The sequence below is a fragment of the Eucyclogobius newberryi genome, unplaced genomic scaffold (genome assembly GCF_026437365.1).
Source record: "Eucyclogobius newberryi isolate DKJ021-1_F unplaced genomic scaffold, fEucNew1.0.hap1 SCAF_17, whole genome shotgun sequence".
NCBI classification, from domain to species: domain Eukaryota; kingdom Metazoa; phylum Chordata; class Actinopteri; order Gobiiformes; family Gobiidae; genus Eucyclogobius; species Eucyclogobius newberryi.
This window is the reverse complement of record NW_027315801.1, coordinates 8,128,143-8,153,807: the sequence shown is the minus strand read 5'-3', so window position 1 is coordinate 8,153,807 and position 25,665 is coordinate 8,128,143. Positions and strand designations below refer to the sequence as shown.

At 38.7% G+C, this 25,665-nt stretch overlaps 2 protein-coding genes across 2 annotated transcripts in view; both read left to right on the top strand.

Annotated features, from left to right (window-relative positions):
* The first annotated feature begins 11,428 nt into the window (after positions 1 to 11,428).
* Positions 11,429 to 25,665, top strand: part of LOC140362567 (uncharacterized) — a 44,403-nt gene continuing 30,166 nt past the window's right edge. The window contains exons 1-6 of the mRNA XM_072448649.1: positions 11,429 to 11,501; positions 11,642 to 11,797; positions 13,201 to 13,347; positions 14,844 to 14,999; positions 15,941 to 16,087; positions 18,118 to 18,132. Of these exons, the coding sequence (XP_072304750.1) occupies positions 11,432 to 11,501; positions 11,642 to 11,797; positions 13,201 to 13,347; positions 14,844 to 14,999; positions 15,941 to 16,087; positions 18,118 to 18,132 (691 nt within the window). The 5' untranslated portion in view covers positions 11,429 to 11,431. The remainder of the gene's footprint in view (positions 11,502 to 11,641; positions 11,798 to 13,200; positions 13,348 to 14,843; positions 15,000 to 15,940; positions 16,088 to 18,117; positions 18,133 to 25,665) is intronic.
* LOC140362742 (waprin-Phi3-like) lies at positions 23,729 to 25,539 on the top strand. Its single transcript, XM_072448905.1, has 3 exons — positions 23,729 to 23,886; positions 24,203 to 24,340; positions 24,986 to 25,539. The coding sequence occupies exons 1-3, from the start codon at positions 23,784 to 23,786 to the stop codon at positions 25,123 to 25,125; spliced, it is 381 nt and encodes a 126-aa protein (XP_072305006.1). The 5' UTR covers positions 23,729 to 23,783; the 3' UTR covers positions 25,126 to 25,539.

The window sequence follows — 25,665 nt, the reverse complement described above, 5'->3', positions numbered from 1 at the left end:
ATTGATGCAGTCACTTCCATTGTCAAATCTTGACAATCGATCACCTGAGATTGACAAGGAAAATCCATTTGTTTGGATCAAACCTTTTCGTGATTTTATCTGTACCCGTTTATCATGGAATGCGTGGTAAAAGCATCAATGAAATTTCCCCATGTGGGACAATAAAGGAATATCTTATCTTATCTTATAAATTCATTAAAAAACAAAACAATCTGGAGAATGTTTTTGTCCCATTCCCTTGACTCATTACATCTATCCAAAGCTGCACCATTCATTTGAAAATCAGTAGTTAGTTGAGCTCCTCCTTGAACCAACACCTTAACGTGGTGGAGGGGTTTGAGCTCTCGAATGAACCTGTGCTGTGTTGTCAGGGGCTTTAAGCCCCTGGGAGGGTCTCAAGGGAAACAGATCAAAATCAAGGCCAGTTACGTCGCCCGGATTGGCGTCGGAGCCAGACCTGGAGTGGGCTCGATGGCGAGCGTCTGGGGGCCAGGCCTTTCCCCTCGGGGCCCGCCCGGGCACAGGACGGTTCTCCGGGCGGGTGGCAGTCGACGACAGGGTCCCTGACGATCAGATCTCCGGACACAGAAACTAACTCTGGGGACATGGACGTCACCTCGCTGGGGGGGAAAGAACCTAAGCTTGTGCGGGAGGTTGAGCGGAACCAACTTGATATTGTCGGCCTCACCTCCGAGCACAGTTTGGGTTCTGGAGCCCATCCCCTCGAGAGGGGCTGGACGCTCCACTTTTCTGGTGTTGTGGGGAGAGGTGGCGGGCTGGTGTTAGAGTTCAGCCTAGTGACTGAGAGGGTCGCGCCTGGGTGGGGACAAGTCTCTCACTGTTGTTTTGGCTTACAAGGGACACGGTCGAGATCCATAAAGCACATGTGGACTTCATGCTGCTGTTTCTCAACAACAGGACCAATAGGCTCGCGCTTTCCAACGTCATGGTGTGGGTCCCTGGTCACTGACAGGTACTTTTGTTAAGTTATTAGCCCTCTATACAATAATAATGTTAAATTTTTGCATTACATGCTTATAATGGGGCTTTGCCGGTTTACAGCTGTAATGTTAAATTTTCCTACTACTAATTAGTATACACGGGGCGTGCATGAGTGGAGGAGTGCGTTAGTGAGTGTTTGGAAGCGGGCGAGCGCTTCAGGCTCGATTTCACTTTTGCGGCCTTACGGAACTAATGGGCCTCTCGCCAGCTTGTGGCGCTAGTGACTAATAATGATAATAATAACAAACACTAATAAACAGACATTACTAAGAGAATTAAATAGCCGCAATATAAACTTTATCAATCAATCGATCAATCAATCAATCAAAGTTTATTTATTGAGTGCCTTCCAACAGCCTAAAAGGTGCATAAGGCACTTCATCGGATACAAATAAAAACTGTCAGATTAAGAACACCAATTTAATATTTTAATTTGTTACTCACTGTTTTGTTTGTGCGGACACTGTGACATTGAGATTATCTCATTAAAGTGTGATAGGCCCACGAGATAAAGATTGAAGAACATAAAGTACAAACAACGCAACAATATATCTATTAAATCAGCAGTCACCAATCTTTGTCTGATAAATATGTTTGTCAGTGTGTTGTTAAAGTCAACATGAATCTGAAAAATACTACAGAAAAAAACAAATGTATTGCTTGTACAGCTAAAGACCTAAGCACCTAGACAGTGTCTGCGAACAGCTGGTGTGTGATTGTGTGCGTGAATGGGTGACTGGTTCCTTGATGTAAAGTGCTTTGAGTGCCTTGACGGTAGAAAAGCGCTATATAAATGTGAAAATTAAAAAAATTTCACATATGGTCTGGGACCAAAATGAGGACTTCTTAGTGCACGGTGCGCACAAATCCTAAGCTAAGTTCGAGGTGGTACAGCACCTGCATCAACACTATCGCATAGTTCTTTTGAAGTTGATCAATCGATTCGGCCCTAAAAACATGAATTCATTATTTCATAGCAAATGTAGGAAAGATGTTTTGATGAATTATTTTTCTTTTGGTTTCAATTATACTTAATTTTTAGGTTTTCCAATAAGGCAAAACAACAGTGTAGAAGCCATAGTACTTTTTGAGACACACTGTTCTGTTTGTTTGGACACAGTGACATTTAGATTATCTCATGAAAGAGGGATTGGCCTTCCAGATAAATACTGAAGAACAAAAAGTAAAAACAATGCAACAACATATCTATCTAAATCCTTATTCACCAATCTTTGTTTGCTAAAGATTTGTTGCTTCTCATTCTGTGGACCTGTAAAAATGATATGAATCAGACCCATACATCCCACATTAAAGGTGCATCAAATATCAAATTACCACTCATGTGTTTAAACCTGTTTAGGCCCACAGTCTTGAGGTTTTGTTCCCATTCAATCTAAAGGCATTTTTTTTTGTTACAAAGACATGTTGGAAGGTTTTATATATATTTTTCCCCCACAAAGCGTATATTGTATTCATTTCATGCCAAAGTGAAACCCAGAAGAGAAATACAGGGTAATACATCACAATACAAAAATGAACACAAAAAAGCAGACTGGAATGCTTGGTTCACATTATTTTCCTCTTCAAAATGCTCATCCATTTCTGACCTTGTATTGTAACTATGGCCCAATAAGCTAACTCTGAAGCAAACTGATTGGCTTTAGCCCATTTTGGCATTTTTTTTGGCTGAATAACACCATATTGTAAACCCTAACCCTCCAGGGGGCGCAGGGGGATGCTGTGCACAACGGAGAAGCTAAAGAAATGAATTATTAGACATTGCAGAAGCTTATTGAAATAAGGCTTATTTTTCTGTGGCATGCTTTTTTTTTGACAGGTGGTGTATGTCTTTGCTAGAGTCATTTGAAATAAACATTATTTATGATATCAAATAAATCAATATTTATAGAAGTACTAGTGCAGTAGCATTAACTGTGCACCACTTACATTGCTTCCATGCATCCCCAGAAACTAGAATTTCTTACATTTCATTTTGGACAATATAGTGCAATACTCTTTTAAATATCGTTTTAATTAGGAAAATTACAATTAAAAGACACTTGGTGAAGATGGGTGGAATTAGGTGGGCCTTAACTGGGAAAATTAATGAATGTTTCTACAGAAAAATTAATTTAGATTTACTGTTTCTTAAATACAAGTAATTACAATATATTGAGAACCCCCTTTTAAAAAAATGTTTTACACATTTATTTGTGTGTGTGATGTATGCAAATAAAATAAAGCAAGGATTTCACCCCTGGATCTATTTATTCAGATATTTGTCCTGGAGACTAGATGACATTTTGGGATTTTTTTTTTTTTACACACAAAATGCCTTATTTTCAAGCTACCCCAAATAAATTGTCTTTTTGCTGTAACCCGAGTCAACATTTTTCAAGTGGCTTGGTCGGTAGGCAAATTCTTATTTTTTTTACTTTGAAGGCAAAAAAAGATCCAAATTTTGCCATTTTTTAAGTCGGAGTGACCACCAGGGGTCAGGCTTCAACAGCCAATGACGAAAAACGTCTCTCTCAACCCGATCAGGAGACTAAATCTCACGATTTTAAGACATTTCAATCGACCTTTTGTACGCCGCTTTATTTTGGTAGCGAAGGCGAGCGGGGGAACATGCAGGGGACACGAGGGGAACATGCAGGGGACACAGGCGCCGCCATGTTTGTTGTGATGACGCTACTTGACGTGTGTCAATCCCAGAATGCATTGCGTAAAACACCCTGACAGAGCCTGGCATGTCCTAGAGCGGCACCGACAGAGGCAAACCTAATGAATGAATTCTGGCACTGATGCAACATTTGGATGCCATCTGCCAAACAACAACAACAACCACAACAACCACAACTTGTTTAAGGCAATTTATCGTCATTAATTCGCGGTCTGTTTCGTTATAGACGTATGTGGGGGTTATCTTTGCTATGAGGATTAAAGATAGGATAACAAGCGTGATAAAAAATATTCAACACGGTAGTTCAGGGAAGTCGGGTCGGTGAGTCGGCGAAATAATTGAAAAATAAAAGAATTCAATGTTTTTTCCACACTGGGTCGGTCGGGTTACGGCAAACAGACATATTATTTTGCTCAGCCTCATGTAGAAACATTTAAACATGTTCCTATTCACCTGCAATGTTAATTGCTTCCAAGCACAAAGTCCCATTATGCTGATGTTTAGTGGGGCGTGGGGCGGGCACTAGGACCCAGAATCAGCTCTGTCCAATGAGGCTCCACTTCAGGTGAATAAATAGAAGTGCACACATGAGTTTAATGTGTGGGTCTGGAGAGGTGAACAACATGCAGCTGTCTGTCCTCTGCCTCCTGACTGTGGCACTCGCCTTTGTGCCTGCACACGCTATTCTAGAAGGTGAGACTTTGACTACAGAATACATGTTTACAACTTTGCTTCTCAGTTGTCATTTTCCAATATTGTTGACAAGTTGTCTCACATTAACATTCACTATTGGTGATATTTGGGGAAGATATGGAATGGATTAACACCAAGACAATGAACTTAAAGGTGCACTGTTTTCTGGTTGAGAATTCAACTTTTTGTTTGTTCCATGGAGATTATTCATGTTATTGCTTTGCTTGTAATTTTCCACAGGGTGGCATTAAATGTATGTATCTTGCATTTATTCAATTTCAGTTTTTTTAATTACAAAAAAGACATGCTTTCTTGAGCGGGGTCTTTCTCCACAAATTTGACCTGTAAGTTGGCCTGGTGGTGTTTCCCTGGAGGTAAGTTTGATGTCATACTGTGAAACGTTCTAGGTAAAGAGACAAACAAGTGGCAAAACTTCCTCCAGAAAGTTACATTGTGTACCAAGGTTAATATTCAAAAATGCATTAAGAAGACAATAATCAAGTGTATTTTTTCTTGTTGGATTTTATTGACTCTTGAAATGTCTGCTTCTAGGGCCTTATGAGAAACCTGGAGAATGTCCAGAACTCTTGACACCATTTTCCGATCGGATGCCGTGTCAGAGGCCGTGCACCTCAGACTTTGACTGTCCCAGGAACCTGAAGTGCTGCCCCACCCGCTGTGGACGCACGTGTGTGGAGCCTAAGAAAGGTAACGTCCAGAAACATAATTAAACATAATTATCCAAACACCACCCTGTTGTTTAAAATATATAGAACTTTTTTTCTTGTACCTAACCTATGCAACATTTTATATCCTTGTATACTTACCAAGTATAATTTCTTGTGAATGAATACGATGTATGTGTAAATAAGTGTAAATTATCAAAAGAAATGCAGTTTTCATGATATATCTGTTCCATCTCTGCTTGGTCCACATTTTGACATTGTTTTAACATTTTTCTGTGCCCATAGTGCCTAGACCAAAACCGGGCATGTGCCCACACGATTTCGATCTCTGTGTTGAATGCAGATACGACAGAGACTGTGAACCAAACTTCAAATGCTGCCCCATTGGCTGTGGAAAAACCTGTATGGAGCCAGTCGGACGTAAGAAACACTTTTATTGTTTAGTTTATCTGTAATTAAAGGAGGTAATTTGAGTTTACTTCACTCTTCATGGATTATTATATGTCATAATACACATTAAAACCACTTAGAAATTAGACACTGAAAAATAAAATAATAAATAGTATTAGTATATAGTAGTAAGTATTAAATACACTAAATAAAAAAATTGTGTTGGGAAACATTCAGATTATATTGTTTTTATCTTCTCACAAACCACACCAGGACACTGCCCTCGCGATCTTTTTATGATGTGTAAAAATGAATGCCACGACGACAGCGACTGTGGCGGGAAACTGAAATGCTGCTACAACAAATGTGAGAGAAGGAAAACCTGCATGGAGCCAATCAAAAGTAATACACACAGTCTTTTATCTATTTATTTACTGGTCATTACATTTTCTTTTGACAATAATCACTGAGAAATTTCACAATGCATAATTCAATCTGTATTAATAATGAAATAAATAAACCATGAAATACTTTTTTGTACATTTGTAGACATTTTGTACTACAACTCATTTAAAACTTTATCAACAAACAGTGAGATGTCTGTTTTTGTTGTTTATCTTCACAGAATCCAAACCAGGAAGTTGCCCTCGTCCGATCCCTCATTTAGTGCCGTGTGAAGATCAGTGCTCCGATGACAGCGACTGTCCCTGGAGACTCAAATGCTGTTACTCCGGCTGTGGGAAACAGTGTACACATGTATGGGGATCCGGGATTGGGAGAGAAATAGTTACAGGGCCACAGCCGTAGCTATCAAGAAAAGCTCAATCCTTTAGAGGATTGTCTGAATCATGAATCAATGATTGGTACAGTTGTTATGTTACTTTAATTGTTTAATTATTGGCCTGCTTGTCCAAAGGCTAAACTTTGGCTCCTCGCTGATTTTGCATGAAAATCCTGCAGATAAAGTAAATAAACCTGTTTTATCAAGATCTTAAAATCTTTACTTGAACTAGTTGAAGCTTGTGTGTTCCTTCTTTCCTGTTTTTGTTTAATTTGAATAAAGATGACACACACCAAGACTCAGTTCTCTTCTTGTGTTAGTTCCAACCCTTTCTAACAGATATTTGTGTTGAAATATATTTTTTATAGTTTACCTATAGTAGAACGGCTTCAAAGGCCATCTGGACAATGTTTTTAGAATAAGTCTTTTTCAATCTGAGCTGGACTGGCCCTGCTCTCAGAGGAGGTATAACATATTATTGATCTGCTTTTTTTACTTGCTAGACTCGTTTTGGGATATTTCAACCCTATTGAGATCTGCCTGATACTCATAGCCTATTGTTAAGTACCTGATTAGCCTTTAGTTGGTTTGCTCTCTCCTTTGACAAAGATCAGAGGATACTCCTGTAAACAGCTGTCAAATAATACTTTCATTCACCATTTCTGTTCAAAGAGAAAAAGACCCTTCTGCCCTGCTGGGATAAACAAACACCCAGCATCACCAAGATATATAGAAGGAAAGGAACACACGTTGTGTTCTTTACCTCAAGGCAGAAGGCAAATGGTTATTTATGCCAACCTTCAGAGCAGGAACCAAGGCCTGTCAACTTTTCACCCTTTCTCAACAGAAGAAAATCGTACTACGGTACAATTTTCACATTTAAAACTGATTTGATGTATCATCCTGTAATTTGAAACTGGATAACAAATCATATTACCTTTTTGAATTGTGTTTTTGGAAATATGTGCTAATAATATTACCTGCTAACAATGTGCATCATTTGATACCATGTTGGCACATTTTGTCTCATGCTAGTTAATAGTTAGATTAGAGAATTCAACAAGTATAAACCGAGTTTTAACAGAAGTGAGACTACCCTGTAAAAGTAATTCCCTCTGCATAAGCCACACCTCCATGACTTTTTCTCAGGTGGTCTCTTCACAATGTGCTGCTTTGAAACTCTCTCTCTCCTTTACCCTGTGCCTTGGAGAACCCCCTGGATACAAGTGAGACGTCGTGCCTGTAGTAATCTCTGTTGGTTATGCGTCCCACTGACTCGCTGCAATAGAAGAAAAAGCTAATCTAGCAAAGGATGTTCTACATTTTGGGACGCTGCACTCTCGTCATGAGGTAGATCGAGTGGCTTAACACATTTTCGAAGTGCAGGGGATGAACAATTTTAAAAGCTTAACATATATTACTAGAATATATTTTATTTTCAATATTCAGAAATGTATATTTGGTTAAAATGGCACAGTGGTGTTTTTTTAAGTGTGGGGGCACATTTATAGATTGATTTGAGAGGTCTCAGAACTACAACCAGCTCAATATATACAGTACATAAAACGTGGTAGAGATACATGCGTCAGAGATTAGGGATCCTCATATATATCTAAAACTGGCTAACTTATACGATCTAAACGTTATTTTATCATGCTGCTAATCATGCTCAGCTGGCCTGGAAACGCCTTGGGTGTCTGGGGTGAAAGAAGTCTAGGAGTCCCTGCTTAGACTGCTGCATCCATGACCTGGCCCCAGATAAGTGGAAGAAGATGGATGGATGTTTTTTTAATTGAGTCTATGGACACCTATTAAAGAAGTTAATTTATCAACATTTTATTTTTTCCCACAAATGCAGATTGTCGCACAATTCAGGCCTTTAATTATATTGGCAATATACATTTTATCTGTATTTAATATTAGGCAATTTTGAAACAGCCAGTCAGTAACGTTTTGGATTTGGTTTGTCAACTCCTGTGCTACCTCAGTTTCAGGTACAGATCACACTTCAAGATGTTTGTGAGGGAGACTGGATGGGGACAAAATGAGCTTGTAATACATGCGCTGAATAGGTATAACATGCTGTCAAAACTTGACACAAGCAAACCAAATAGACCCTGGTCTATCTCAGCCAGCATGCAGACCTGAATATACATCAGTGACAATCATACTGCAAGTGCAAGTAGCACCTTTGGCTCTCTGTAAAGGAGCACAAAGGAGCAGTAAGTGTAAAGCACATTTCAAGAGCCATAATATTACCGGAAAAGATAGAAAACTGTACTCTTTGTGGTACAGTCAAAGACGATAATAACAGGTCAATGCTTTGACACAGCCAGCTGGCAAATACTTGTAAAAAAGGGTGGTCAAAAAGGCAAGTATAAACAAAATGGTGGTGGTAGCAGCAGTAGCAATGGCAGGAGTAGTACGGAGCAGTGCTGACCTCGAGAGAAAATAAGTTCTACAGACAAAAAAGCAGTTTTCAGGCCGCCAAGGCAATCAGTGCATTGTTGAATTAAAGTTAGTGCACATGAGGACTGGATATTTTTACACAAATTAATCAGCTTAATATATTATAAAAAAGCTTCTGTACATAAGTATTCGCAGCCTTTGCTCAACACTTAGTTGAAGCACATTTGTACGGAAGAATAGCTGCCAATGGTGCTTAAAAACGGGCAATATGAATTTTTTTTACATGTTTTTATTGTATTATATACATTTTTCCTTCAGTTTCACATTTTAAAGGAATAATAGAGGATTTTTTTGCCAATTTGAGAACTCAAGCAATTGTTAGTCCCCCCCCCCCACCCCACCCTCCTGTTGTCTCCAAGAGGCCACCTACCATCAAACCTGCTGCTATCCTGGGAACGAGCCAGAACGAGGTTGCAGGTGTGCAGTAGGACGCAGGGAATGATTGACATGTGGGAGAACTACTCGGCTGTCCATGCCATGAGGAAATGAGACTCAGATTGCTCTATTGTTCCTTTAACATGATAATAGCACATTATTTCATGATAATTAAAAATAAATAAAGAAATTAAAATGACTTTGGCGACCAGATCATAGACGATCATGACCCAGACAGACTGAATAGCAGATGATCCAGGCGAATGCTTAACGCGGATGCAAGAAGAAGAAAAAATCAAATTAAAACCACAAGCACCTTCCAGCGCCTCCTCAATCAAAAGCCGATTGCCCAACACGCCTTTTACCCCGCCCGACTACCGTCCAGGAGCCGAGCGCACCGTCATTGATGTAGATTTTAAGTTATCATTTTAAAATGTGAAACTGAAGAAAAAATTGAAGAAATTCCATGTTTACACTTCACTCTCTTATGGAATGCAAACTCCTTGGGTGTTTGCCTGACCAACCTCTAATTTGGTGAAAATCATTTGCAGCATTATGACATCAAAAGTTATCAATTTAATTATTTCTCAGATTTATAATCTCTGTTTGGCAGAGCCGCAAACTTACCCAGATTTGGACAAATTTGGCCTTTTTCCAAAATTCTAATTTGCCTTCCCAATCACATGTTTACATTTCATATTTTCACAAACTCCTCCTTCTGTGTTAGCCCGACCAAGCTTACATTTGGGGGAAATAATACTTTATTTTTACAGTCTTTGTGCAGCGGAGCCACTAGTTCCACTGAGAATTGTTACTTTGCCGTGAGGATGAGCTGCACCCATTTCCAATGGGTTGTCTTCTGTTTTTTGTGACAGATCTCAATCACACCCAAAAGCCTCAATAATAAACAGAATGAGGGCATGTCAGTGCCATCCCTAGATAATTGCAAGAGTTGAGTACGAAGCACGGCCCACAAGGGCTGCTCAATGCTGCTTGTGTCTTTAAATCCATAAATTTAGACTACATCCATAGATTTCAATGGGACATTGCAACAAGGTTGTTTTCTTAAAATTTATTTACATCCCATAACGAGATAAAGATCACTCCTTAAAGTGCCTGTACATCTGATTCCGAGCCTAATTTATCAAAGTTTTAAGTCTAAAAAATGATCAATAAGAATTTTGGCCAATTTTAAGTCAGATTAGTTACTCAAAAAACTGAATAAGATATTCAAAACAAAATCAAGCAAGAAATGTAAACCTGGCTCTGTTAATTTCTGTTTCTAAATATATGCATGTGTTTTAAAATATAACAGGCCTTATTTTTGTATTAACACATGGCGTGATGAAAAAGTACAGGGGAAGTTTTAATTAAAATTCATGATTTTTTCATCCTTCTTTTCAATTGCTGTAATAAAATTCTGATTATCCGTTTATTTAAATTGTCTGGCTATACCTTCCTGTTTTTTCTCTAGTCTGGTATACACTGATTTCCTACTGTAAATGTCTATAAGATTGACTTTGAGCTGACATATTTCTCTAGATTTAGTATTATCACATGTCCATTATAGTTTCAAAGATAACTGATCTGATAACTGATAACCTCTTCTACCTCTGTTGTTGTTTTGGGGAATTTTGGATCTCTATTTTGGAGTATATGAAATCATCACATTTTATAATCTGGAAACAACCAGCAAGGTCCAATCTGCCCCTCAACCACCAATCACCAACACAGGCACACATAACTTTCATATTAGGCAATGTCACAAAATCTGACAAAAATCTGACAAAATTCAGTCTGAACTGGAATTGATCCTGCAAACTTCAAGAGATGAGCACTCAAACCAATTTTATTTATTTGAAACTGTTCTAGGTGCACGGTGGCAAAGGCGGTTAGTGCTCTTGCCTCCCAAGAAGGAGATCATGGGTTCAATTCCTGGACCAGACCAACATCACATGATCTCTCTGGGTGGAGTCTGCAGGTCCTCCCCGTGTTACATGCATGTGTTAGGTCAAATTGGTGACTCTAAATTGGCCCTAGTGAACAATTGTCTGTAATGTCCAGGGTGTACCTCGCCTAAGGCCCGAAGTCACTGGGATAGGCTCCAGTCACCCGCGCCACTGAGGCTGTCATGATTTTCACACCATCATCAACACTTTTTTTCTCACTATCAGTACAGAAGTGTGTAAACTTTTACTAATCCAGCACTGTTCTGTTAGTTAGGACACAGTGACATGTAGATTAGCTCAGTGCAGTGTGATAAAAAGACAAAAGAACAGATATCTATCTAAATGAATGGAGAATAAATAGAAGCGCTCACATGGGTTTAATGTGTCTGCAGCAGTGAACAGCATGGAGCTGTCTGTCCTCTGCCTCCTCACTGTGGCCCTCGCCTTTGGGCCTCTACACTCTGCTCATGGAGGTGAGGAACTTTCACTACAGAATACCTGTTTACAAACTTGGGAAAAAAAACTAAATGTTGTAATATGGACTTAATTCTATGAGTTTGAATATATTCTACGGCTGAGGTTTTATTGACTCGTTAAAAATATGTTTTTCTAGTGCCCTCGGAGAAACCTGGAGTCTGTCCCAGACTCATATTACCATTTACCGATCGGAGGCTGTGTCAGAGGCCGTGCACCTCAGACAGTGATTGTCCCGGGATCCTGAAGTGCTGCTTCAGCGCCTGTGGACGCGTGTGTCTGAAGCCTGAGAGAGGTAACATGTCACTCAAAGAACTCAAAGATACTCACTGACTTGTAGTCATCAAATCAATGATCTAATCTCTTAGTTTGAATGATACAGTATTACATGCAAACCTTTTATATCTTTATATATCTGTAAATATGTAAATTATTTTGATTTAGATCAGTGCTTTTGTGTTGACAATGATTTAAAATATGAGGCATGTTTGTTCCCTTTCTCAGTCTCAGTTGACTCAAAGGTTTTACATTGTTTTTGGTCATATTTACTTTAAATCTCCACAGTTGTGCCTGAACCCAAACCGGGATCGTGCCCTCGTCCAAACCGTTTTGGGACGTGTGTTAATAGCTGCAGCTCAGACAGTGACTGTGAGAAGGACCTGAAATGCTGCTCCAACGGCTGCGGGAGAGTCTGCATGAAGCCAGTCAGAGGTAATGCACACTTCAGTTATTGTTTAGTATAAATAATAAATGAACCATTACAGTGACAGAAGGCAATACACTACAGGCAAACCTTTTTTATGTTCTGAGTTTGCTCTCTAGACATAAAGGCTTTCATGTGGAAACAACAAAATGGTCCAATCTTCCCCAACATTTTTAAATGATTTCATTGAATCCAGTCATATCCAAACATTGGACATTATAACAAATCAAATGCAGTTTTCAAAAAAGAACTTAAAATCACCCATAAAGTAACTACACACCCCAAACTTTCTAAACATGTTTTTGTCAGAACTTACCAAAGGAATTGTTGATTCTGATCCTGGTTTATTGACATTTCAGTCTAAAAAACAGTAACATGCTGTGACTTTATGAATGGGCAAGCAGACTTGAGGTGTTATATTTAGAGGATAACATAAAAGTGAAAGAGAAAAACAAATGTGAATGCCTGTAAACACTGCTGGATGGATTGCATACTCTCACTTTACCAACCAATTCATCACACAGTTTAGCGCCCTATGTTGTTAAATAACTGCCTGTATTTCTACCTAATATCTAATAATTAGAAACGTGAGCAGAGCCTTTGCTACAAAGACTTGTCGCTCAAAGAAAGTTTTTAAGTCTGTTTGTTGAAACTTGGTCCTGCTGTTGCTTCACTTCTCCTGCACATGCCCAGTTAGTGCAGAACCTGAGATTCTTACACAGGTTTATTCAGCGTGGTTTGAGTGATGTGGGTGGGTGATGAAGAACTTCTGTTTCAGCAGAAGAAGTGTGGGGAAAGCGGGCTTATTTGGATATATTTCGGAACAATTTAAATATAGTTGTGACTCAAGGTAGTTTTAGATTTTTTTTGGCCAATCACAGATATACCAGATGAGGGCTAATATATATCTGTTCTCTTTCTCAGTCTCAGTTGACTCAACATTGACTCAAAGGTTTTACATTGTTTTTGGTCCTGTTTACTTTAAATCTCCACAGTTGTACCTGAACCCAAACCGGGATCGTGCCCTCGTCCAAACCGTTTTGGGACGTGTGTTAATAGCTGCAGCTCAGACAGTGACTGTGAGAAGGACCTGAAATGCTGCTCCAACGGCTGCGGGAGAGTCTGCATGAAGCCAGTCAGAGGTAATGCACACTTCAGTTATTGTTTAGTTATTGTTTTGTATGAATAATAAATGAACCTTTACAGTTTCTTAAAATATGGCCTTCTTTACATCGCAAACAATGACATGTGACTTGGGCCTAAGGGTTTGTTGAGAATGTGAAGGTCTCAAAAAAAGAAATAAAACAATGAAGTGAAGGAAAGATTACATTTCAACTGCAGTGAATAGATGTGTCAATCCAGTCAAATCCATCTGCAAAGCATAAACAGTAATAATTCCTTGACGGTCGCAGCTGTGATCAAACCATAAAGGGGTTTTAGTTGAACAAACTTTAAATAATTAACTATAATCAGCACAAGTACAAACATAAAAGTACTGTATTTAGATAAAGTGTTTTGCTATCTGTACATTACTTAAATACATTTTATGTTTTTATTTGATGTTTTACTTTTCTACATCTGACAGCAGTGGACAGAAAAGTAGAAAGTACTTTCAGTGTGGATTTGACCAAACAATTTATAAATAAATAAATAAGCCTCGCTACTACATGTGCGTTTGTTTATTAGCACGACAGATCGCATTGCATCTCTCGTCTCCGCAGATTTCCGTCTCTTCTGAGCTCGAACACAGTCTTTCTCTGTCGTAATGTTTCTACTGTACACTGAAGGAACTCGCTAAACACACACCAGCATATGAACCACGCATGCACAGCCTGGGAAACGTGATGCCATGCTGGGAACGAGCCTGCAGGTGTGCAGTAAGACGCAGGGAATGATTGACAGGTGGGAGAACTACTCGGCTGTCAACGCCACGAGGAAATAAGACTCAGATTGCTTGCCAAAAATCCTCTATTACTCCTTTATTTAGTTGAGTGACACTCTTGAGTCCATTTAACATGATACTCAGGTATAGTTGAGCTCAGTTAGTTTGCCTTCCACACGGGAGAGCTGGGATCAAGACTCTTTTGCGTGCAAATGTTAAAATGTAATATTGATGAACACACAAGTCTGCTTGCCCATCCAACAAAAGTCACTGCATGCTGATCCCTCCATCGTGATCTGCAGCTATAAATAACATCCAAAAAAACTTTGAAAAGATGAATGTTGCATGCTGCTCGTTGTCGAGTGAATAGCACTATTCCTGCCATTTGGAGCAGGCTGCAGTGTTGTGAGTTTGAATCCGGCTCTCAATAATTACTGCATGTCCTTCCCCAGTCTAATCCCCCTTTTGATGCTGCTATGTCCTGTCCAATAAAGCTTAAAGGCCAAAAAGGAAAAAAAAATGATATCATTATTTTGAATCTAAAAACTGCATCCTCATTTAATCCTTGCTGTGCAGTTACAGTGGCTATTGTCTGTTAGAACGGTCACTTTTAAGTAGATTTTGTGTTTTCTTATTGACCAGTATTCAAGCAGCCTCTCGTTCGCCCTCCAATGAAACATAGATAAAGAAGACAACTGCCAGGTGGGCTTTTTGAGGCTGATTTTTTATTGACTCATTTTAAATGTCTGTTTCTAGAGCCTGTGGAGAAACCTGGAGTCTGTCCCGGACTCATACTAGAGTTTGAGGATCTGAGTGTGTGTCCGATGCAGTGCACCTCAGACAGTGACTGTGAGAAGGACCTGAAGTGCTGCTTCGGTGGCTGTGGGAGAACCTGCATGAAGCCTGTCAGAGGTAATGCACACTTAGTATTCAGTGTTCAATGTTTTGTTGCTTGTGTTGCACCGAATCACCAGGACAAGTTCCTATGTCTGTAAATTTTGTTTATCGACAAAGGGCAATAAACCCCTATTCTGATTCTGATTCTGATTCTGATTCTGATTCTGATTCTGATTCTGATTCTGATTCTGATTCTGACTGTTGAGTCTGAAGGCCTGAGGGCAGATTTTAGCCCCCTGGCAACAAATGATGGCTGAATATGATTGGATAAAAGATCTAACATAAAGACCAGCCCTCCAAATCTCAACCTGGGGCTGGAAGCAGTGCAACCAAGAGGAAAGCCATGAAATGAAGAGTATAACTCTTACTCTGGGGAATAATCTAATAAATATTTGTGGGAAAATATATATTTTTTTAAATTATATTCTGATTGTGTTTATGCCTTGCTGGTCCACCACTGGCTACACTGACATAGTCCAGTGTAACTATCTGCTCAAGTAAAGCGTCTCGTAGACATTTAGGACCTTGTACAATGACCTTGTACAATGACCTTTTTTCAGGGTTAAAATGCAGGTAATTAAGCGTCATCTTAGTTTTCATATCCTTCATGAAGGCATTAAATCCATCTACTTGATCTGTTTGATCGTGTTTCATTGATAAATACAGTTGTGTGTCATCTGCACAGCAGTGGAAGTTTATGCCATGCTTTCTGATAATGTTACCTAACTGCAACATTTAAGAGTAAACTGAAGTGGACGACAGAGTACTGAACCCTGCGACACACTGTAGGTTACTTTAGAACAAGATGAGGAGCTCTGGTTTACATATTCTAATAAATAGGATTTAAATCAGCAGAGGGCTGGTATATCTGTTCCATTCCTCAGTCTGTAGGGGTTGACTCAAAATTCACACATATTTTACATAATGTTTGATTGTACAAATGTACATTTTCACAGTTGTACCTGAACCCAAACCGGGATCGTGCCCTCGTCCAAACCATTTTGGGACGTGTGTTAATAGCTGCAGCTCAGACAGTGACTGTGAGAAGGACCTGAAATGCTGCTCCAACGGCTGCGGGAGAGTCTGCATGAAGCCAGTCAGAGGTAATGCACACTTCAGTTATTGTTTAGTTATTGTTTTGTATGAATAATAAATTAACCTTTACAGTTTCTTAAAATATGGCCTTCATTACATCGCAAACAATGACATGTGACTTGGGCCTAAGGGTTTGTTGAGAATGTGAAGGTCTCAAAAAAAGAAATAAAACAATGAAGTGAAGGAAAGATTACATTGCAACTGCAGTGAATAGATGTGTCAATCCAGTCAAATCCATCTGCAAAGCATAAACAGTAATAATTCCTTGACGGTCGCAGTTGTGATCAAACCATAAAGGGGTTTTAGTTGAACAAACTTTAAATAATTAACTATAATCAGCACAAGTACAAACATAAAAGTACTGTATTTAGATAAAGTGTTTTGCTATCTGTACATTACTTAAATACATTTTATGTTTTTATTTGATGTTTTACTTTTCTACATCTGACAGCAGTGGACAGAAAAGTAGAAAGTACTTTCAGTGTGGATTTGACCAAACAATTTATAAATACGGTCACTTTTAAGTAGATTTTGTGTTTTCTTATTGACCAGTATTCAGGCAGCCTCTCGTTCGGCCTCCAATGAAACATAGATAAAGAAGACAACTGCCAGGTGGGCTTTTTGAGGCTGATTATTTATTGACTCATTTTAAATGTCTGTTTCTAGAGCCTGTGGAGAAACCTGGAGTCTGTCCCGGACTCATACTAGAGTTTGAGGATCTGAGTGTGTGTCCGATGCAGTGCACCTCAGACAGTGACTGTGAGAAGGACCTGAAGTGCTGCTTCGGTGGCTGTGGGAGAACCTGCATGAAGCCTGTCAGAGGTAATGCACACTTCAGTTATTGTTTAGTATAAATAATAAATGAACCATTACAGTTACTTAAATTATTCATTACATCTCAATCAAACTGTTTTTTCTCATTTCTGACATACATTATAGTGTTAATCTAATAATTTAATACTCCTCTCTGTGTATTAATCTGCATCAGAAAACAGGTATTCAAAACATGACTTTATTTTGAATCTAAAAACCATCATCTGAAAATGTCAAGAAATTAGACATACACCAATGCTATTCCTTAAAGGTGGAATGGACTTTTTTATCATATTTCCTCGTGGCGTGGATAAATCATTTGTCCTGCCACGTATCAATCATAAAACGCACCTACCGCTCACCTGCAGCCGCGTGCGGTTCGTCCCCACGTTTCCGCGTGCCTAAGCGCATGGATCTATCATAATATAGTTCCCTCAGTGTACGGGGCAAAATGAAGACGGAGAAAGACAGTTCGAGCTGACGCAGAAGTGGACTGAAATCTACGGGAGACGAGAGATGCAATGTGATCCGTTGCGCTGATAAACAAACGCACGTGTGTGTTGTATTGGTCCACACGGGAGAGTGCGCATGAGCACTTCCGCCTGCGTTCTCAAATCGCCAAAAAATCGTCCATTGCGCCTTTAATTACACAGAGAACACATTTCAACTTAGAATATGAAACGACACAGAAACGTCAAGACTTTTGTGTAGCATGCATGGGAGAAACCACCGGGCCGGGTCACCCAGGCTGTTGTAAGCAGCCTGGCGACCCTCCTGGTCTCACGACGTTTTTCCCATGCAGGTTGGTTTTATTATATATTATGGAATAGGCGGGTCACATTTCTCATTGGTCAGCTTCACATCAAGGCACTTGTCTTTTTTACAACTGTCTTTCTTTGTTAGAGATAAAGCATGGGTAATATTTACCCAAACTCCCCTGGGGTGTTACCCCCCTCCCTGAATAAACATTCTTTGCTCCATCTTTACGATATCTTCACAAATGCAGTTTGTCACACATGTCGTTTTTCTCTTAGACTAATGATGCAGATAATATATCACTATTATGCAGACAAAATACATCACAGAAATATAATCATATATTTACATTTTATCACAAATCCTTGCTGTATGGACCAGTATTGTAGGCATTCTGTTCCTTGTCATTCTTCTCAAAACAATTTCCAGGTTGGCTTTTTGAGGCTGCAGTTTTATTGTCTGTTTCTAGTGCCTGTGGAGAAACCTGGAGTCTGTCCCATACGCATAATATGGCTTTCCGATCGGAGTCTGTGTCCGATGCAGTGCACCTCAGACAGTGACTGTAAAGGGATCCTGAAGTGCTGCTCCAGCGGCTGTGGACGCACGTGTGAGGAGCCTGAGAGAGGTAACATGTTGAATTTTATGCATTACTCAAAGATACTTATTGACTTGTATTCATCAAATCATTAAATTACTATTGTCACGGACCGGGTCTGAGGCCGCGACAATAACCAAATAACCAAACTCAAGAAACACAAACTAACCAGTTCAGTAGACGTTGGAATGGACCGGGAATGTCCAGCAAAGGCAGGACGTTTGTGTAAATGCATGATTAGGCCATGTATAGTTGACAACTAAAGGAAAGGAAACAAAGGGATAGTGCAGCAAGCAGCCACACCCGGCATAAGCTTTTAAGGAGCCCTGCACCATACCCTTCGCCACCAAACAATTAAAGAATTACGGCATTACTATCCTACAGCCTGATCATATAATCTGATTTTAATTGAATTCATATTTTGAAATGAATACTGATGAGGGCTCTCACAGAATGTGGTGTTGAATTCAAATTACAATACTAAATGTTAAACGGAACAGTTAAAGTATTTATTTCTTGTTGAACATTATATTTTCTTTTGACCACTGAGAGATTTGTGAAAAAATTGCTGAAATACAGTCAGTAAAGTACATAAAAAATAATAATGATTTTAATCTCACCAGAAACGTATCCAGGATCCTGCCCTCAGCTTGGGAATTGTGACCGGAAGTGCACCGTCGACAGCCAATGTGACAACAACCTCAGATGCTGCCATAACCAATGTGGGAGAAGAATGTGTATGGAGCCAGTCGCAGGTAAGACACACATACGTTATTGTTTAATTCATCTATAATTAAGGGAGGGAAGGACTAATACAAGCATTCAGTGACTTTAGAACAGCTATGCAGAGTTGGCTAATAAGGAGTTAAACGTTCAGAGATTTAACTTGGGGAAAGACCTAAAAAGTGATCACTAAAATCTTGAAATCAAGTCTAAAAACACTGAAGGAGCCAGACAGAAGGTAAAACAGGGGTATTACTGTATGTTAGTTATTACATGAGAGGCTTGTCCTTGTTGTCCAGATGTAGACTTTGTTTAGTCCTGGTAGTTCAGGATTAGTTCCAAATTTAGAATTTAGTGAATTGATTTATGATGACAGCAAAAGTGGGTGTGGAAACTTTTGATGTGGGATTTCTATTACATTGTCAAAACTGAGACTAAACTGGTCTATACTAGTATTACATTGGGACTAAAACAAGACCAAACCAAGTCTTCATTTGGGGTGTGTTCACATGTACCACATCCAAATTGGGACTAAATGAGGACAAAACCTGACACTATACCTGAATTCGATCTGGACTAAACAATGACCTGAACAGGACCAAACAGAGCTCACATCGGGACTAAAATGGAAATTAGAATGAAAGACTGAGGTTTCGTGTTATGAGGGTGAAGTTTGAGGAGAGGGCGCTGAGGAAAATGGGTGATAGATTGCGGAGCATAACAGAGTGGTATAGAATCTACTTTACACTGCTAAAAGTAACTTCAATCCAAAAATGCGTAATAATATTTTGTGAGGCCCATTAAACTGTGAACATTTTCATGCCTAAGCTGAACATATCTGACTGTTGCGATGTTTTGTTCACAATATAAAAAGGTTATTGATGATCTGCTGCTGTCCCACTGAGAAAAAGGTTGTACTGACAGGAAACTTTCACAGGAATGGAACAAAGACCTGTAGTCATCAGCAATGTTCCCTCTATTTATTCTCGTATCTGGGCAAACACACAAGTTCTCTGAGCACACTGAGGACCACTGTGAGCAACATCAGATGTGCCCCCTGTGGCCACACACCAGTATCACGCAGTACGCCTGTTCAAAACCATCATCATAGCAAGTTACATTAAAAGACTCAAATTACAGCAGCAATTTTCATTAGTTTACTTTTATTACAAGCAATTTGGCCCACTTAAAATACAAAACTCATGTTGTTCATGAGCTGTATAGTACATTATATACAGAGTCCTGCTTTGGCCTGGCTATTGTTGAGTTGTAGAACAAATGAGACATATACACCTTTCAAACATTTTGTTCACATTAAAACATTCATGTGCAGTAGCTTGTGATACAGTGTACATTCCTGTAACTCTGTCTGTAAAATATCTAATTACAGATTTTTTATTCGCATTTCTTCTACCCATAAATTATCTAGTAGTAACAGCATGTAATTATTGATATCCATAAACAAACAATATTAATAAATATCACTAGAATATGCACAAATTTTGACTTTAATTTTATATTTTTGCACGTCTGTCCTTCTCACTTCTCCAGTGGTTGGACACTTTGTCCAGGTTGATTCTGCGTTTGCTTCTTGCTTTGACTTTATGCTCATCAGCTGCTCCAAAATGTGCCACTTCAAGACCATTTCTGGATGATATGATTGATTAAACTAACAGGGTCGCACCTGTCATAAACCACAGGTGCCCACGTTGTAACATGACATATTTACACAGAAATAAACGCAGTAGTGATACGTCTTTAAGGCCCGCTTTAGAACAAATCTGCGCTGCGCTGCTTGACTAATAAGACTAATTTCTCCGTGAATATGAGTCTGATTGTAATAAAACACACAGCGTTTTGAAACTAAAAATGTAGAGAACATGACGTGCTTCTACTGTCCACAAGAGTCTTCTTCAGTGTGTAAAACGCTTGCGCTTCCTGCTTGATTGCCCCCGATGGCAGTTTGTGGTGAATTTTATTTTCTGCGCGCCATAGATTTTCTTGTGCGCGCACTAAGTGCGACCAGTGCGCAATTGCGCAGGCGCAGCTTAGAGGGAACAGTGGTCATCAGGGAAATAGCCACACAACATGTTTAAAATACACCTGTGGCTTTTTAATCAAACCTAAATGCCAACATGAAAATACCTATTGATATACTGTTTTAACTCTGATTTTTGTCCTTTATTTTATATAAACTGTACAGTTTTATATTAGTAGGTTTTTAACATTGATGCTTTTTTAGGCTGATTGTTTAACATCTGTGCAGGGACAGCGGATGAAAAATAGCTGTGAAGGCTAATTCTGGTACATTTACAGAAATGTTTATGAATGTACATTGCCCCTGTTAAAGAACGATACAAATTAATAAATAAATACTTGTTTAAATATTTGTTTTTAATAAATGTATACTTTGATACTGCAAAGACAAACACAGTAAGATTATACAAAATGAACAATTCACAATATAGTTATATTTTAAATAACTGTAATTACATTTTTTTTTAAATGTCTTAATTTTTTTTTACCAAACCAGGATTGTGCCCTCGGTTACATTTTAAGCAGTGTAAGGATGAGTGCTCCGAAGACAGCCAATGTGAGAAGCCCCTCAAATGCTGCTACAACCAATGTGAGAGAAGGAGAACCTGCATGAAGCCAGCAGGTAATACAAACTTTTATTTTGATAAATATTACACGCTTTCATTAACCCTTATGCTTTGATAGAAAAGGTCATACATTGTCTCAAGATTTTTAACCTACAATTAAATTGTCAAGAGGTACACAGAGGTAATATGCTCTCAGCAGAGGCATTTTGGTCAAACACAGCCCGTTATAATAGTCTAAAAAGGAAGATATAAATGGTATAAACAATGATTATATACTAGGTCACCACACAATCGTAATACCTGATCATATGATTGAATTCCAATTGAATTACTATTAAAAACATTTAAATAAGAATATTAATATTGGAGTGGGCATTCGTGAAATAGATGTGAAATGTAATTTATTATAGTAGTATAGTAATTCATTTAAGTATTTATTTGTGTGCTGTTTTTTACATTTTCTTATGGATAATCACTGAGAAATTTGACATAGCACAATTCACATTGTATAAAATATCAAAGTTATTTAAAAATCCATCCACACAAACATTAAAAAGACTGTTCTTCTGCTGTTTCCCTTCACAGAACCCAAACCAGGAACTTGCCCTCGCCCCATTCCTCACATAAAGCCTTGTGACAATGACTGTTCCGATGACCACCAATGTCCCATTAACCTCAAATGCTGCTACAGTGGCTGTGGGAACAAGTGTATGAGACCTTTAATTTGGAGAGGGTAATTATTATCAGAATAACCAACTTAATCATTTGACCGGACCTGACCTGAATCGTGACTCAAGGATTGGTACATCTGTTGCTTCAATGTTGAATTATAGTCCTGCTTGTCAAAAGAATCTACTCTGACTCCTCTCTGACTCTGCGACAACATTGTGCAGATAGAGTAAATTAAGTTTGATCAAGATGGACAAAATCATTACTTTTACCAGTTAAAACTGAAACTGCATCTTCTGTTCTCCTTTTCTTTACTATTTTCTGTTCATTTGTCAAATAAAAATGACATACTCACAACATTAAGTTTTTGTCTTGTGTTAATTCTAACTATTTTAAACAGATAGTTGTGTTGATATATTTTGATATGTCAGTGTCTCTATTTACTGTATTGGAGTTGGCGATCAGTGTTTATTATCTCTAGTAATGCACAAGCCCTCAAAGGACAATTTAAATGTAATATGCATCTCATTATCACATGACAATGCTATGAACTTACAAAATGTGTTACAATCATGCACAATGTTGTTGAAAAGAGACATTTTATGGTTAATCCAATCAATTCAAATGTTCACTTTGCTTAATGGGAGATTTCTCTCTCATTTCAAAGCATTTAAGTATTTTGACCATGGCATTGTTTCATTTTTTATAAAGTCAATATGTGTCAAAATGCTCCAAATAGGCCCAAAATTATAGCTCCAGATAAGCCCATTATTTCACTCTATTGAACGTATTGCTCAGCAACAATTTTTACCAATAATTGACAATGCTGGCATTGTTTTTCAGTTTTTAATATACACAAAAACCTCTGTATTTGCTTTTTAATGCAATATGTAGATGTTTCTTTACAAAACTTGATTGCTTGCAAGGTAAAGAAAGAAGACTGGTATGGTTTCTAATGTTGAACAGTGTCCTCTCTCTGCAAGGATATGTGGTCAGAATGACCTGCTCTTATGCCTTAAGGTCACATGCACATGTCTTTTCCTCACTACTCCAAGGATTGGATTGGGAGAAAGGCCTTTTGTTATAGTGCTCCAGAGGACTGGAATAATCTCCCAGCTTCTTAAAGATTTATCATTTTGCTTCAGTCCTTTAAAACCTCCTCATGGGCAAATCTAAAAACACAATATATTTGCTACAAGTAGGAGGTTTGTTAATTGATCGGCTCCTATTGCACAGGCTCACTTATGTTTTTGTAAGGATAACTATGAGTGTAATATTTTTTTAGTTGAAAGAATTAAGGAATAGAAATAAAAAATAATGTATAATGAACCAACCAATCTTTGAAAGCACAAATCCTAGATTTTTTGTTGTCCATGTTGACCATGTTTAGTAATAGTTTGTCTTTGTTCTGAGTGCTGTGCTTTGCTGATGGTGAATACAAAGTGCAGTGGTGGGCAGTAGGACCCAGGGTCCTGCGGCTCCAGTTTTTGTACATAAAGAAGTGTTTACAGGGGTCTTGGTACATTCCAGTCTGCTGCAGTCAACATGGACAAGCACTGGTCTGTTATCTGTGCCCTGACGCTATCACTTTGCATATTTGTGAATCTTCACTCAGGACAAGCTGAAAAACCCAAGGACAAATGGTTAGGTAAGTGAAAACATGAAGTTTCCTTTGCTTTTAGTAGATATATTGATTCATTTGTGTGCCTCTAGACTGTCCCTTTTGTTTGCTTTCATATAGTTAGGTCAAATGTGGGAGCATGAAATGTAACAAAGATTATAGAGACAGCACAATGAACGGTAAATACAAAAGTGCTGGAGACTTTATCTTTATTTACATTAAAGTCGAGGTCTATTATCCAGATTATTAGGAATTGTAATTTGACCTTCCCTTCTTCACAGTTTTACAAAATGTTCTACAAAACAGCATTTGTGACTTAGAACTCAGGGGTCTGTCTCTGCAGTGAAGCCCGGAGCGTGTCCCAGGAGGACCTGGGGCATGGGGATGTGTGCAGAGTACTGCTCTTCGGACAGTGACTGTGAAGGGAACATGAAGTGCTGCTCTAACGGCTGTGGACACGAGTGCATGGAGCCCTACAAGGGTGAGGAATAGATCCTCATGTATTTATAGTATATATAATCACCGTTGCTTCTTATGTGCTGTATGGATCAAATTAATACCAAACACATGAATTCATCAATGTTTTGTATTGGTTTCAGGCTCAAGAACATCATCTGCTAATACTATAAGTAGTTTTGCAGGGAGGCATAGATATTTCAGTCGACATTTATCAAACTTACATGACGATGACACAAAAAGAAAATTATATAAATATAAAAAGTAATATCATCCAAAAGTATTAAAGCTTGCTCAAATACGTAATAACAAGAGTAGTGGGTGTTAGCACCAATAACTTGGTGCCAGGTCATAATTCATTCATAATTGTACACTTAGAAATTAAGAGGTCGATAAATGAAGAGTTCTGAGAGTTCACACTTTACTATGACTGGTTAAAACTGCAGTCACTCACTCAGAGCCTGAGGGAGGCTGACCAATAGGAGGAGTGAGGGATAAAGTGTTTTTGAGCATGCATTAAACAGAAAAGCAATGAATCACAATATGACAATTTCCCAAATATGAGTTTGTCAAAGGTCAAATACGTTAGAAAGTAAGAATCATTGCAGAATACTTAATGTCCAATGATTCCCTGTATTGTTGTGAGCATTATACCATGTTTTGTTGCCAGTGAAGCGCGGTCGATGCCCCCTGCCTCAGCCCACTCAGATGTGTGCCGAGTACTGTCAACATGATGGCCAGTGTCCCTGGGAGCAGAAGTGCTGTAGGACGTCCTGTGGCCACGCCTGCACCGAAGTCCAGCCCTGCTAAACACGGCATCACAGACCTGAGCAACACATGACCCAAACACTCTGCGCCCCAGTGTGATCTCCATAGTGTATCCAGGCATTTTAGAGGGTGCTCTATTGCTATTGATTTATTCACAGTATTTCACCGTATTTCAACCAGTGTATTTTCTTTGTGGCACACAAAAGGTAAACTGTTGCAGCCGTGCAAGAAAAACAAATTGTAAAGATGATATTTTCCACTAAATAGTCGTGTGCCTCTTGCAAGTATGCAATAGATTTTTTTTAAGATAGTCATGTATAGTCAGTATTTGTATTTTATATGTGGCCATGACTCCTGTATATAACAATATGTTACTTTTCCAGTAATTGTGTTTATATTTAATCTAGAAATAGATTAGTTTATATTCACAATAAAGTGAAAGGTGATGATTCAGAACTTGTTTTTCTTGCCCTTGCTGAATTTGACTGAACAAATCCCTCAAAATCACTTAAAATTAGGTTTTGGATCGACAATAACCAAATAATGTCACTTACAGTGTGATGCCCACAAAGAAGAATACTT

Bases quoted from the DNA above. Each gene is read 5' to 3' on its own strand.
- LOC140362742 (XM_072448905.1), top strand. From the start codon at position 23,784: ATGGACAAGCACTGGTCTGTTATCTGTGCCCTGACGCTATCACTTTGC. The intron at 23,887-24,202 runs GTAAGTGAAAAC...CTGTCTCTGCAG, and splicing joins ACCCAAGGACAAATGGTTAG to TGAAGCCCGGAGCGTGTCCC. The intron at 24,341-24,985 runs GTGAGGAATAGA...TTTTGTTGCCAG, and splicing joins GTGCATGGAGCCCTACAAGG to TGAAGCGCGGTCGATGCCCC.